We start from the raw sequence: 14,296 nt of genomic DNA on the forward strand, positions 1-14,296 counted from the left end.
ACATGTGCTCCATTGTGCTGTCACAGGTAATGAGGACATAGGAACTAAGGGAAAATTGCTTACTGACAGCTGATAGAAAACTGTTATTTCAGTGTTTCAAGGACATGCGTCAGTGCATGTCACCTTAACTAGTGTGACAAGAAAACTCATTGCTAAGAAATGGTGTGGTGTTTGCTTAAGAGTCCTTGACAAGTGGTGATTGAGGTGTGGGGAGCTGGTGCAAAGTGTTTAGTACTGCATGTATGCATGTGTGTGTGTGTTCGCATATATGAGAGCAGCTACATGAATGCCACACTGCACATGTGGACATCAAACAAAAACTTCAGGTGTTCATTCTCCTCCCCAATCTTGTTTGAAATGGGGTGGCTACTGTTCACCATTGCGTATGCCCAACAAGCTGGCCTTCAGGCTCCAAAGGGTTCTCCCATCACACTGTAGGAGCCTGGGATTGCAGATAGATGCTCCTGCATCCAGCTCTGTCGGGCTCTGGGGATCAGGTTGCTGATGCTTGCACAGCAAGCACTTATTTGCCCACTGTGCTGTCTCCCCAGCCCCCTCAAGTGTTGATGTGTACTGAGATACTCTGGGCCAGAAGGGCCTAGGAGTTGTTGCAAATTATTATTCAGGTATAATTAAACTTAGGTCACATTTGAGTTCATCAAGCAATAGCCTCTCACTCTTTATTTAGTAGATTCAGATTGGTTGATCTAAAAGGAGATCATCACAGCCCGCCAGGATTCTCTGTTGGAATGGCTAAGGCATGTGCTGCTCCCATCTCTCCCAGGGTTGTTTATGACAGTGTAGGGTTAAGGAGGCTATCGGCACTCCTTGGCAGACCCAATGCTCAGAGGTGGAGAAACACTCTGGGCTCCAGCAGCTCTCCTTAAACCTGCCAAGACCCTGCCTGTCTTGCCTAGCATCTTCTTCTTAGAGTCAAAAAGAGCCAGAGTGCCCAATGCAGTCCTGTGTCTGCAGCTGTTAGGGTCAGGTCTGGGCCCTGGCAGCCCTAACATGCGGGGCAGGTTCAGCCATCTTTCCTCAATGGGTCAACAAAAGAGGTCAGTGACAGTGAAGAGCAAAGAGAGTTACATTGTGGCCACACTGGGGAGAGAAACAAAGAAAGAGGTCTAGTGCCTCCCAGGTTCATCTTTGGAGTTCTGACACAGCGCCGCGGAGAAGCAGTGTTCCCACCACCACCAACCCCTGCCAGGCCAGCACCGGACAACTCTTCTCCCAGTGTGAGACTCAGGAGAAATCCCAGTTCCATGGGGCTCCTGGTTTCTATGTCTGGTTGCCAAAGGGAGGGGCACTAATGTCTCTTTATCTCTAAAATATCTTCATTCCAGCCTGAATGGCTACATTTCTTGGTGGAAATGGCCTGGCTCTTTCTGAACATGAGAGAGCAAGGAACCTCAGCATCTGCCACCCTACCTCACACCCACCAGGCACGAGACACCCATGTCCCCTTGTCACTTGGTGTGTTCCGTTTAAGACTTGGCTTCTGCGTGTGGGCAGAGAGAGCCAGGATTGGACCCTGCCTGGTGACTGCCACTCACAGCACACTCCCCTGCACCTGGTATGCACAGAGACTTGCATTTTGTGCACCTTACCAACCCTTGCCTAAGCATCCCTTTGTCCCAACAGCTTCGGGGCACTGTGGGCTTTCTAAGGACCGTTAGCTTGTTTCTGCTGCCATCTACCGTCCATCTAGGGAAACTTGAGGTTTTGCTAGCTTGGGAAGGAAGCTGGGAAATTGCAGTTTGAAACCTCTGCTCCCACAGAAGAAAAAGCAAAACCAGCCAGCTAGTGGTGTCCCCAGTGAGAACGCTATCATAAAACCCATGTTTACTGACCTCCCAAGGTCGAAAGCAGTTTCATTTGAACTGAAATCAAACCGCCAAGTGACCTTTCTGTTCCTGGTCCCCAGAGTTCCTGAAAGAGCCTGTTGTTCCCTGCTTGAGTGAAGAAACCTTCTGTTTAGTTAAGAAAGTGTTTTTCTAGTTATGTCGCCTGCTGAGTGACAGAAAGAGGATTGTTGGGTCCTGGGTTTTATTGTTGGTTTTGATTTACACTCTTGCCCTCCCTGTCCCTCAGTCCCTGACTTTTTTTTTTTTCACATCAGAAAAGGAGATGGGAAAAGGCAAGTTCCTTTGCAGGCCCTTGCACATGTTATTCTGCATATCCTGGTATACGCTCCTTCTCTTTGTCGCAAGTCACCCACCTGGAGATCTAAGATCCCTGCAAAACATCAGAGGCAGCCACAGAAACAGACCACAGGAGCTGAGAGGCAGTCGTGACTGGTATCTCCATGTGATGTTTTTTCCTGTCTTACAGCTGTTCGTTGGGCTCGGATTCCCTTATGAAGGTCCAGCTCCCCTGGAGGCCATCGCGAATGGATGTGCTTTCCTGAACCCCAAGTTCAACCCTCCCAAAAGCAGCAAAAACACAGACTTCTTCATTGGCAAGCCAACACTGAGAGAGGTGAGTCTCTCTTTTATGCTTCTGGATTTGTGTGTGCATATGGTCCTCCTGTGTGTACATGCATGCACACATGAAGGTATGCACACATGTACAGACATGCATGTGGAGGCCAGAGGTTGAAGTGAGTGTGAGGTCTTCCTCCCTCCCTCTCCACTTTATCCACTAAGCCAGGGTCTTTCCCTGAACCCAGAGCTCACTGATTTGACCACTCCAGCTCTCCAGCTTGCTCTGGGATGCCATGCCCACCCTGCATCTTTGGCGTGTGCGGAGGAGTCCCACACAGGTTCTCATGCTCACACACCGAGCTCCTGTCCTTCGAGCAAAGCCTCCAGCTCCCACCCTAACTCTGTTTCTCATGACCCTGGGTGTCCTGGTCTAGTCACAGCTAACGGCTAGAATGAGCCACGGCTAGAGGAGGCCACAGGGAGTGCTTGCTCACCTCTCACTGTACCCGGTGAAGAGGGAAGGAACTGTGCCCAGTGATTACTTGGAGAACATCAGCCTCAGAGTTGGAGACGTGGCTTAGTCAATAGTAAAGCCCTCACCATACACACTAATTCCCTAGAACTCTGTAAGAGGCTAGGCATGATTGCATACTCTTAAAATTTCAGAACTGAGGAGGCAGAGACAGGTGGATCCCTGGGAGTCTAGTTTTCTTTGGGAGTTCCAAGAGAGAGAGAAAAAGAGAGAGGGAGAAGAGAGAGAGGAGAGAGAACATCAGACCCTAGAGACAAGACATCATAAATAATGAAAGCTGTGCCTGAGTCTTTAGCCCACCCTCAGCCCACCATGCTGATAGCCTGTCCCCTCACGGCCAGAGCCTGTCACAGGAGCCTTGTTCCACTTGCCTTTGCAAATGCTCTTGAAACCTGCATTGGGTGATGAGTCACCGTGGAGCAGTGCTGGGATACATTTGGGGCAATAAGCAGAAGTCATTTACAGCTCAGTGTGGGTGATGAGTGTGGCAAAGGCGAGGAAGATTCTGTGTCTGAACAGACACAGGTGTGTGCAAGACACCATGAGATTGGCTTCCTTGTTATGTCTGGGTACTTAGTGACTCTCCTGGCTGCTCATGCATGGGACATTAAAGCAGGATCCCTCAGGGCCTTTGGCTGGGAAAATCACAGCGTTAGAAAAGCCTAGTGTGATACAGCAGCGCCTTCTCTAGAACATTCATTTTCAACTCCGTTGCTTTCTTTCCCCTCTGGGTTACTTTTCTGACCTTGTACCCCAAATAGTACATCAAATGTAACTCTTCCCTCTATCTCCTCCACATTTGATCTGTGGCAGTCTTGATGAAATATCTACCTAGATCCTTTGCCTATTTTTTAAATGGGGTTTGTTCAGGGTGTTTTGCTATGGAGTGATAGACACTCCTTAGGTATTTAGGGTACTAACCATCTAGCAGACATAATTTGGAAATATTTTCTCTTCCTCTGTATGTTAGTGGCTCCCATGGTGCATAAAAGATTTAAAAGTTGGAGCTGTGGAAAGAGTTTCAGTCGGTTACATGCTTTCGCATAAGCAGGAGGATCTGAGTTCAGTCCCTAGAACAGCTAAAATAAAATAAAATAAAATAAAATAAAATAAAATAAAATAAAATAAAATCTAGGCATGAGAGCACTCCCTTGTAATCCTAGACCTGGAGGGAAGGAGATGGGCAATCTTGGGGCTTGCTGGCCAGACAACCTAGCTCTTGGCTTGCTCCAGGCTAGGAGGAGACCCTGTTTCAAAGAACAAGAGGAATGGCCTTGAGGAGTAATCTGAAGTTGAGCTGTGGCCTCCATATCCAGGAATACACACATACACATGCATAGATACACCTACATGCACACTCGCACTGGGGGACACTCCTGGACACGTTCCACTACCTCATGCCCAGGGAATGGTGTCCCATGACAGTGCCCAGGTCAGCCAGTATTGAAGACGTGCACAGTGTCCTCCATAGTTGCTGTCATCCAGCCATGTGACTGTGCTGAAGGTGGGGAGGGCAGGAGAGACCCTGAAGTACCCACATGGGCTGCACCCACATGGGGTGGTTCTGTCAGCCCTTAAATGAGCCCACAAGCGAAAGAGAGTGGAGAGTCCCGTCAGTGGCTGCACAGATGACCTCATCCAGATGACTCCCTAGTGATCCTACAGGAGTCTAAGACCTCAGAGGGAGTGGACAGAAGCTGAGCCTGTCCACACACAGCCTGTGGTCCTAGCTGCTGTAGCGGGGTGTAGCAGAGTGCTTCCCATTTTTTAGTAGTTCCATATCTGTTCTGTTCTGGAAGCATGAGAGAGCGGCTGCACCGTCAAGGTAAATAATAGCTGAGCAGGGCTGGATGGAGACAGAGCCTCCTTGGTAGAATGCTTGTCTAGCATGCAGAAGCTCTGGGCTCAATCTCCAGAATACCCAGGATGGGTGTGGTAGCTCACACCTGTAATTCCTGCATTTTAGAGGTGGAGGCAGGAGAGTAAGAACTTCAAAGTCATCACTGGCTACATAGCAAATTCAAAGCCAGCCTGAAATGCATGAGACCAACATGAACGCAAAGCAGGTGAGAGGGGAGTGGCAAAAAGGAAGCCTATTCAGGGATAACTGAAAGGGCTTGGGATGGGCTTTAAAGAGAAAGGAGAAGTGGGAGGTTCTAGTATGCTTGAACAAGGGAGAGCCAAGGTTAATTTGCCTCATGCTGAAGAGTAACATCATCTAACAGCTTTGAGGGGGAGTGGTGACCTTGATCTTACGGCAAAGAGGCTCACATGCCCTGCTGTCACAGCTCTCAAAGGCCTCCCTATCCCCTTAACCAAAAATGCTTTTAATTAGAAAAGAGCTGCCTACAAGTCTACAGATTTCTAAGTCAGAAACCGCTAGAGTATCAGTTCTTAACTCGTGTTTCTTGATCCCACAGGGGTCACATATCAGATATTTACATTATAATTCATAACAGTAGCAAAATCACAGTTATGAAGATGAAGTAGCAAATAAATACTGTTATGGGGGATGGGGGTCACCACAACATGGGGAGCTGTATTGAAGGGTTGCAGCATTAGGAAGGTTGAGACTTTCTGGCCTGGAGGGAGCTGGGGAGCGGCTCAGGGGTTAAAGCACTCAGTATTCTTGCTGAGAACTGGGGTTCAGTCCCAGCACCCACACTCAGTGGCTCATAAACACCTGTAACTCCAGTTCCAGGGGATCCACGCCCTCTCTTGCCTCTCTGGGTACCAAGCATGTATCTATTCACTACACATACATGCAGAGACTCACACATACACCTTTAACAAACAAACAGATAGTTTTAACACTTCAGGCACAATGGCATATGCCACCAGCATGAGGAGGCAGAAGAAAAAGGCAGAGAGCAAGCAAGAAAGCTAGTGCTTGCTCTCCCCCCTCTCTCCCTCCCTCTCCTTCCCCCCCTCTCACTCCCTTCCTATCTCTCACTCCCTCCCTCTCTCTCTCATACACACACAAACACACACATACACAAGCATATAAACACTCACACAGAGAAATGATCTCTCTTACCTCAACAAATGAGTAAGTTGCACACAGTACTATATGGTCTTTGAATCCGTTTGGTGTTTTCTGTTATACTACCTTTCATACACAGACATTGATCAAGGTCAGTTGTCTTCATTTCTCTTGACCTTAACTTGAAGGGAGGGGGAAAACTGAGATTCCAAAGTGCTAGTTTACCTTTGTGTTTTTGCATCAGACCACGTGTTCAAAGCATATTGGCTACTCAGGGCAGAGAAGAAAGACCCAGAAGACCCTGAGGAGTGGAGTTGTTTCATTATACTTTAATATGAATTAGATTTTTATCTTTATACTGGGGGAAGCATATTAATAGGAACCTATTAAGGGAGCACAGAGTCCCCTTGGAGGTTCTATAGCAGTTTGGAGGTTGCCTCTCATATTTCCGGTGACGCTACATGTCCGGAGTATCCCCTGTAAATCTACTGACAGATAAACACCGAAGTAGCTGAGATCAGATGGTCCTCAATAAATTAACCAGGAGGAACAGAGTTCTGAGAGGGCTAATGAATCAAAAACGCCTCACTCATAAAAGTTAAGTAACCCTCAGCAAATGCAAACGAATAAAGCAGTGATGGCTTAGCATTATGTGTTTGCTGAGTGCTTAGAGCGGCCTTGTAAATAATCAGGGGCCTTAAAAGAGGGGAGGGGAAAGAGCCTGGCCTACTGTGTAAATGACTACATGGTGGTATTGGTGGATGGCACTTGAAATCTTAGCGCTAGGTGGACTAATTAGCTTGTTCTCTGGGCCAGAAAGCAGGAATGATATGACATTTTGAAAAGGTCTAATGGTATAAATGTAGCCCTGGGATGTCTGTGTGTGTGTGTGTGTGTGTGTGTGTGTGTGTGTGTGTGTGTGTAAATTTTAGGAGTAGTTTTAAGGCTTCGTTTGGTTGGGTTTTTTTTTCTTAAGAATTTAGTGTTGTTCTCTAAGGTGGCTTCTCTTTTGCTCAAAGATACTGAATTGAAACTTGGAAGACAGCTCAGATGATAGAAAAGGCTTGGGGGACTTGAGTTAAGTCCTCAGAACCCAGGGAAAACGCTGGCTGTGCTGGTGGGCACGTGTAGTCCCCGTGCTGGAGAGGCAGAGGCAAGCGCCTGAGACTCTGGCCAACCAGCCGAGGTTGATTTATGGATTCATACAGTCAGTGAGAGACCCTATCAAATAAATAAATAAATAAAAGGAAGGAAAGAAAAATCCCTTTGGGCCTCCACACAAATGCACATACTTACACAAAAATAACAAAACAAACCCCTCCACATAAAGCTATTCAGTTGTGGAGAGAGCTAGACTTGAACTTGGCTTTGTTAGTTTCTGTTCTGTAGAACCCAAGGTCCTTGGAATCCTCATGATATATATGAAGTCTGATAAATAATATATGTGTTAGTGATTGATTAGCCCAATGCCTGGCCCAGCCTATGACTTTGTGGATTGGTATTGAATCAAAATATTTTGTACCGAGATTTTTTTTTAATTAATAAATAAAGGTTTCCCCAGCTCTGTGGTCCTGCAAAGTCTCCAGCACTGACCATGGAGTCAGAGAAAAAAAAAAAAAAAAAAAAAAAAAAACGAGGGCTCTGACAGCAGAGGGAGCATGCATAGTAAACCAAGAAAGGTCGTAGCCTCGAGACTGCAAGGCTTTGTAATTTCCTGCAGGCTTTCCCAGCAGTTCGTGCAGGTCCTGGCCTCCTGCCCCAAACAGGGCTTGCAGTCACTAGTGTGATAAGATACCAGGGGTAGAGTGGGAGAGATGGCTGGTGCCAATCAGCTTTGGAGTTCTCCAAGTGTCTCCGTACTTATGGAAATTGAAGAGGAAAGGAATAAAGGGACTGGCCTCCAAAGCAGAAGCCATCGCACTAGTAGCAGCAGCCTGTCTAGTGACTGTTAGAATGCATTTCCAGCTGCAGAGCAGGGTCAGTGGGTAGGAGCACAAGCCTCCAAGCATTGCCTCTGGTGCTGTAACAGCAGGGGTGGCAGAGTGGCAGGGGTGGCAGGGGTGGTGGGGAGCAGAGATCACTGGGGCTTCCTGGCCTGGCAGTCCAGCTAAAAACAGTGAGCTCAGGTCATCGAGAGACGCTGTCTCATGTGAATAACGGGAGGAGTACCACAGTCAGACACCCAGCATCTCGTGCTGGCCACAACACACGCCCAGAAGCATACACCTGCACACACAGACGTAGATATGTACAGTAAATGAGTGAGTAGGTGATCTAATGCGTTCATAAATAGAACATATTTTCTCTCCAGAAATGAAATCTGCAAGTAACAGAACTTGCCTGTGCAGATCATTTTTTTTAATTTCTAATATATAAAAAATACAAAAATAATTTCTAGGAAAATAATAGGTATTTCACTCAGTATTATGTGCCAAGAATTCTAGTAGACGATGGGATGTCTGGTTCTCCCTTACAAGTGGATGTTTGTATTTAAGAGGAATAAAACATTGAGCACACACTGTCAGCTTGTTTTCTTATGTTTGACACTATGAAAAGGGAGACGAGTATAATCTGTGTGCAGATCGCACACGTGTACACAGCTATCACCAGGATGACATCTGCCCCAGAGGCGTGTTCTGCTGGAGCATCATACCCTGACTGGCATTGATGATGCTGTGATATTTTTCTGAAATGGTGACTGTTCGTGGATAAAGTCTCCAAAAAACCAGGAGAAGGTCCAGGGAATGCCCACCCAGCGTACAAGAGGCACTGGGTTCCAGCCCCAGCCCTGCCTAACCCTGTCCTCCCTGCCCTCTGGAGGTGGAGGTAGGAACATCAGAAGTTGGAGGTTATGCTCACCTATGGCATGAGTTGGCACCGGCAGCCTGGGGTACCTTAGATATTATTCGTTTTAAGAAGACATTTCCTGGGGCTGGTGAGATGGCTCAGCGAGCAAGAACACTGATTGCTCTTCCAAAGGTCCTGAGTTCAAATCCCAGCAACCACATGGTGGCTCACAACCATCAGTAATGAGGTCTGACGCCCTCTTCTGGTGCGTCTGAGGACAGCTACAGTACATTTACACTGTAAATAAATAAATAAATCCTTGGGCCAGAGCAACTGGGGCCGACCAGAGTGTCAGAGCAGGCAGAGGTCCTAAAATCAATTCCCAACAACCAGATGAAGGCTCACAACTACCTGTACAGCTGCAGTGTGTACTCATATACATAAAAAAACTAAATAAATCTTGTTTTAAAAAGACATTTTCCTGATCTGTATGGTGTATGCTAATTACACTCCTGGACAGCTCAGTGGGCACTCTCAAATGGTCTCAGAGAACTCCATTCCATGAGTCCACACGAAATCCCAGCAAGGCATTTAAAGGCTCTCTGGGCTGGAAATGGAGTAGATGGTAAAGACCATCTTGATATAGTCAGGGCCCTATGTTCAAAATCAGTATCAATCTATCAACAAAAGTTCCTTGGGAAATGACAAGTCTTCCATGTGTACACCGGCCTGGTGGTATTACTATGTGTCCCTGGTCCTCACCTAAAATACCTCTACAAATATAGAAAAGGTTCTTGTGTCCACTGCTGCCTCTGTGTGAGAAGAAAGCGCAGGCGTGGACTTCCAACAAGCCCAGAGTAGCCAAGAGACATGCTTGCTTGCTTTGGCTGAAGTTTTGGTTTTTTTAATGCAAGGCCTTATATAGTCCACACTGGCTTCAAACACACTGTGGATAAGGATGACTTAACTGCATCTTCCCTGATCTTTCTGCCCTTACCGCCTGAGTGCTGGGATTACAGGCACACACCACCATCCTGGTTTTATACAGTTCTGCAATGGACCCTGGGCCTCTGTGTCTGTGGGTCAGGCACTGTATGGTAGAGTACCTCCTCGGCCTCCTTAGCCTCCTTCAACCTCCTCGGCCTCCTTAGCCTCCTTCAACCTCCTCGGCCTCCTTAGCCTCCTTCAGTCTCCTCGGCCTCCTCAGCCTCCTTCAGCCTCCTTCAGTCTCCTTCAGCCTCCTCAGCCTCCTCAGCCTCCTTCAACCTCCTTCAGCCTCCTTCAACCTCCTTCAGCCTCCTCAGCCTCCTCAGCCTCCTCAGCCTCCTCAGCCACACTTTGTTTCACATTTACTCTTGGGGAGGGAGTATGCATGTGCCACAGTGCACTGGAGGCTGGGAGTCGGTCCTCTCCTTCTAGCATATGGGGATTAATCCTGGGGCATCAGTCCCAACAAGTGCCCTTCCCTGCAGAGTCATCTCAGAAGACAACCTGTAGGGGGGAGACTTACTCTTTGCTTTTCTGATTCTAAACTGTCCCTATAAATCCTCTGCTGTGTGGCTGGAGAGATGGCTCAGTGGTTAAGAACGCCTTCTGCTCTTCTCAAGGACTAACGTTTGGTTCCCAGCACCATGGCAGGCAGTTCATAACCAACTGCCTGTAACCACAGCTCCAGGGGGTCTTTTCTGGTTTCTGTAGGCAACTACCTACCTAGACATATACATATATAGGTACACGCACACACACATAACTTTTAAAAATCAATACATTTCATGTTTTGGTGTTGTTATGATTATGTCTGAAGCCGTTTGAAAGTTTCTTCTGATGACATAAATTCCCTCACCATCATTCCCATAATCACTATTGCTATGCCTGGGTAATTTTCCAGCCATTTAAAAAAAAATAGGTTTAATGGTGTAGTCCCAGGTTGGCCTGGATTTTGTGATTTCCTATGTGTGCCTGCCAAGTAAAGAAATCACAGGCATGTGTCACCATGCCTGGTTCACGGCTTTGATCTTTATTGTTATTTTTTCTGTATGTACCTGTCCATCCTAGCCAGGAGAATAGATGCTAAATTTATGGAGGTGATTTCTGGCTGAGACTAAGTCCCCAAGTGCCCAAGATACTGTAAGGTTGTACTAACTAGTTTCTCACTGCTGTGACACAGTAACCAACAAAAGGGAGCTCAAAGAGGGAGCCGTTAGTTTGGCTCATACTTCAGGGGCACAAGTCTGTCCTGGAAGGGCAGGCAGCAGGAGCCTGAGGCAGCTGGTCCCATGGCAGCCACAGTCAGGAAGCAGAGAGAGGTGGATGCTGCTGTCCGCTTGCTCGTTCTTTTTTTATATAGTCCACTACGTTGGCCCAAAGGATGGTACTGTCCACATTGGGGTGGGGCTTCCCTTCACAACTAACAAAAGCTAGAAACTCTCTCAGACATGCCCAGAGGTTAGATCCTGTCAGTCTGACAATCCATACTGACCACCGTGGAAGGCCGCAGGCCCTGCTCAGTGATAGAGTGCTGACTTCCTGTATAAAGGCCCTGAGTTCACCTAGGAACAGCTGTCCGAGCTCTTTGTTATGACACTGTTCTATTTCCAAATGGGCTTCAAAGTTCAAAACATCACTCTATGTTTTTGTTTTTGTTTTTCTATCTGCCTGTTAGAAGGTTTTGTTTGCTGCAGGGAGGACAAGAACACTTCATCTCCTGTTTAAGTTCAACTTGACTTGACGTGTAAAGACAGAATGCCTTGTCTAGCCCACACCTTGATCTGAGCGGCTATGCATCTATGAAACTAAGAGGCAGCATGTCTTCTGTCTTACAGCTGACATCCCAGCATCCTTATGCAGAAGTCTTCATCGGCCGGCCACACGTCTGGACTGTGGATCTCAATAACCGAGAGGAAGTAGAAGATGCAGTAAAAGCCATCTTAAACCAGAAGGTTGCTGTTTGTTTGTTTGTCTGTTTTTCCACCTGCCTGCATTTGACCTGTGCCCTGGAACACATGTGGGACATTGCAGTCCCTTGCTGTCAGTAAACAGAGCAGACCATAGCCTAGCCATAGCATCTGGCCTGAGGATTTTAAGGAGGCTCTGGGAGATACAAAACAGCTGGTGGCAGATGTGGGCTTGGGTCTCAGACCCTGCTGACAGTCCTTTTAGGCTCATGGGTCCCAGGCATGAAGAGAGCGGCTAGAGTCATACATGCTCACATGATCTAATCCTGTCCTCGGAGAGATCTATAGAAAATTGGTAGCTTATCCTACCTAACCCAAAAGGGTAAGAGTTATAAAGTAGGGGTGTGTATGTGTGTGCATTTACATGTTTCTGTGAACATGGGTGTGTTACACATGCATTCACATGTGTGTGAGTTCTCTATTGCTCTCCACTGTATTTTTCTTGAGACCTGTATTTTTCACTAAGTCTAAAGCACATTGGCCTGGCAGGCTGGCCAGTGAGCTCTAGGGATCCACCTGTCTCCACCTCCAGCAGCAAAATTGCAGACATGCCCCATCCCATGGGACACTCGGGGCATCCCATGGGACACTCGGGACATCCCATGGGACACTCGGGGCATCCCATGGGACACTCGGGACATCCCATGTGACACTCGGGACATCCCATGGGACACTCGGGGCATCCCATGGGACACTCGGGGCCACAGATCTGGAGTTGGTCATTATCCCCAGTCTCATAGTTTTCTACAGAGTATGGTCTCTTTTTCTACCTAAACATGAGGTAGAATCTTGTTAAAGTAACCATTCTAGACGTATCTGATCAGTTTAAAAAGCATTGCTTAAGTGCCTTTTGTATACAGGGCACTCTCCAAGTCATTCTGGGAAGACAGGAGATGTCTGCGCCCACCATAGATTGAGCTGCCCCCCAAACGCCTGCTTCCATGGGGAGTCTGCCATCCTGTGGGAGTTTAGTTTGCCCAGGACTGCTGTGGAAACTCTGAGACACATCCTCCCTGACTTCTCCTCTCAAGCACCTTCCCCTTTGGTTATTTCCTGTTGGTGTAAGTGAACTGTGAGGCGATCTGTAAGCACAGACTCAAGAAGGAACTACTAACGGTGGTCCTTTGTCCCATCACCAACAATGCCGTGGGCTCCGTATAGATGGACTGCTGGTGACTTCCTCTGATATGTGATCTCCACTTCCTGTTATATAATGCAGAGGACACAGGTGTCAGAGTGCCAGTTGATGCCATGTAGCAGAGCCCAGTGCCATCTTTCCTGCCCTTCCTTCAGATGCCTCAGTGGCCATCAGAATGCTTCCTTCATCCCATGACCTTCTCCCTGTCCCCCTTCCATGATAGTGTAAGCTCCTGTATAGAAATCACAGGGCTATTGTGAAGCCATAAACCACACTGTACCTTGTCTCTCTAGCTCCCAATCCCGAGCTTCGGTTCTCTTGTATTTTCATATCATAACTCGCCCTCTGGACTGAGGCTGATCCACAGCTGGAAGAACACTTGCCTAGCATGCACAAGTCCTAGGTTCCATCCCCAGTACCAAATAAGCCAGATATAATACCACATGTCTGATTCTAGCATCCAGGAGGTGGAGACGGGAGGATCAGAAGTTCAAGGTCACCCTCACCTATATAGCAAGGCTACCAGCTTAGACTATATAAGACATTTTCTCAGAGTAAAAGAAGTTTAGCCCTCCCAAGGCCTCTAGCTGAGCTCCATGGTCTTGGTACTTCATCCCTTTGGTTTGTAACATGAGTTCTTTGGATACATTCCCACCTCACCCACTACTACAGACCAGCCCTTCTCTCTCTATGCTTCCCTCAGAGCAGCGACCATGTCTTCATTCATCTGATGTTTGCTAAATCCCTGTACTCTGCCCGGCCCTGGGGTGCTGGTGATCCACAGCCATAAGCTTTACCCCACATGGTCCGCCTGCTAGCAAGTGGTAATGTCCACCCTTTTGAAGCCCTACTATGTGCCTTTGCCACAGCTTAACAGAGAACAGTTAAGGACTTAACCCAGCTTCGTCTTGCAACTCGTTTACACATCAGATACCTAAGACATCGGGGAAGGGAGTTTGTTCAGAGTCTAGAGAGGAGCACAATGGGGCCTGAGCCCAGTCTGTCCAGTTCCAGGTCTGCAGTTTTAACGCTTCTGTGTGAGAACTAGTAAGTACCTCGTGTCCCATGTCCCCTTTCACAGTGCGCTGTTGTTTCTGCAGATTGAGCCGTATATGCCATATGAGTTCACATGTGAAGGCATGCTGCAGAGAATCAACGCTTTCATTGAAAAACAGGTAAGGCCTTCCAAAGCATGTGTGTGCGTGTGCGTGTGTGTGTCTGCTGTGTCCCACTTCTGTCCCCAGCCCTCACTTGGTGGCACTTCTCTGGTTAGTTGCCTGCTTTGGAAAACTTCACGTGGCTCCATGACAACTCGTCATTGTTAAATGTTGCACTGTCATGGTCACCCAAGGGAGCCAGTCTTCCCTTGGAGTGTGTTCTCGGGGGCAGTGAAAGGTCATATGGACACTGACATTTGAGTGGTCAAGATGGCCTCCTTCCCAAGCACTGGATTGTACCGTGAGCAGACCAAGGCAT

General features: G+C 47.6%; 1 protein-coding gene across 5 annotated transcripts in view; it reads left to right on the forward strand.

The window, feature by feature from the left end:
- Mgat5 (alpha-1,6-mannosylglycoprotein 6-beta-N-acetylglucosaminyltransferase) overlaps nucleotides 1-14,296 on the forward strand; it is a 281,462-nt gene that overhangs the window by 250,769 nt on the left and 16,397 nt on the right. For all 5 annotated transcript variants that reach the window (XM_029476546.2, XM_021156480.3, XM_029476555.2 and 2 more), the window contains 3 exons: nucleotides 2,335-2,481; nucleotides 11,551-11,667; nucleotides 13,921-13,995. In XM_029476546.2, coding sequence (XP_029332406.1) covers nucleotides 2,335-2,481; nucleotides 11,551-11,667; nucleotides 13,921-13,995 — 339 coding nt within the window. The remainder of the gene's footprint in view (nucleotides 1-2,334; nucleotides 2,482-11,550; nucleotides 11,668-13,920; nucleotides 13,996-14,296) is intronic.

This window comes from Mus caroli, unplaced genomic scaffold (genome assembly GCF_978045245.1).
Source record: "Mus caroli unplaced genomic scaffold, Mus_caroli_1 scaffold_1, whole genome shotgun sequence".
In the NCBI taxonomy this organism is placed as follows: domain Eukaryota; kingdom Metazoa; phylum Chordata; class Mammalia; order Rodentia; family Muridae; genus Mus; species Mus caroli.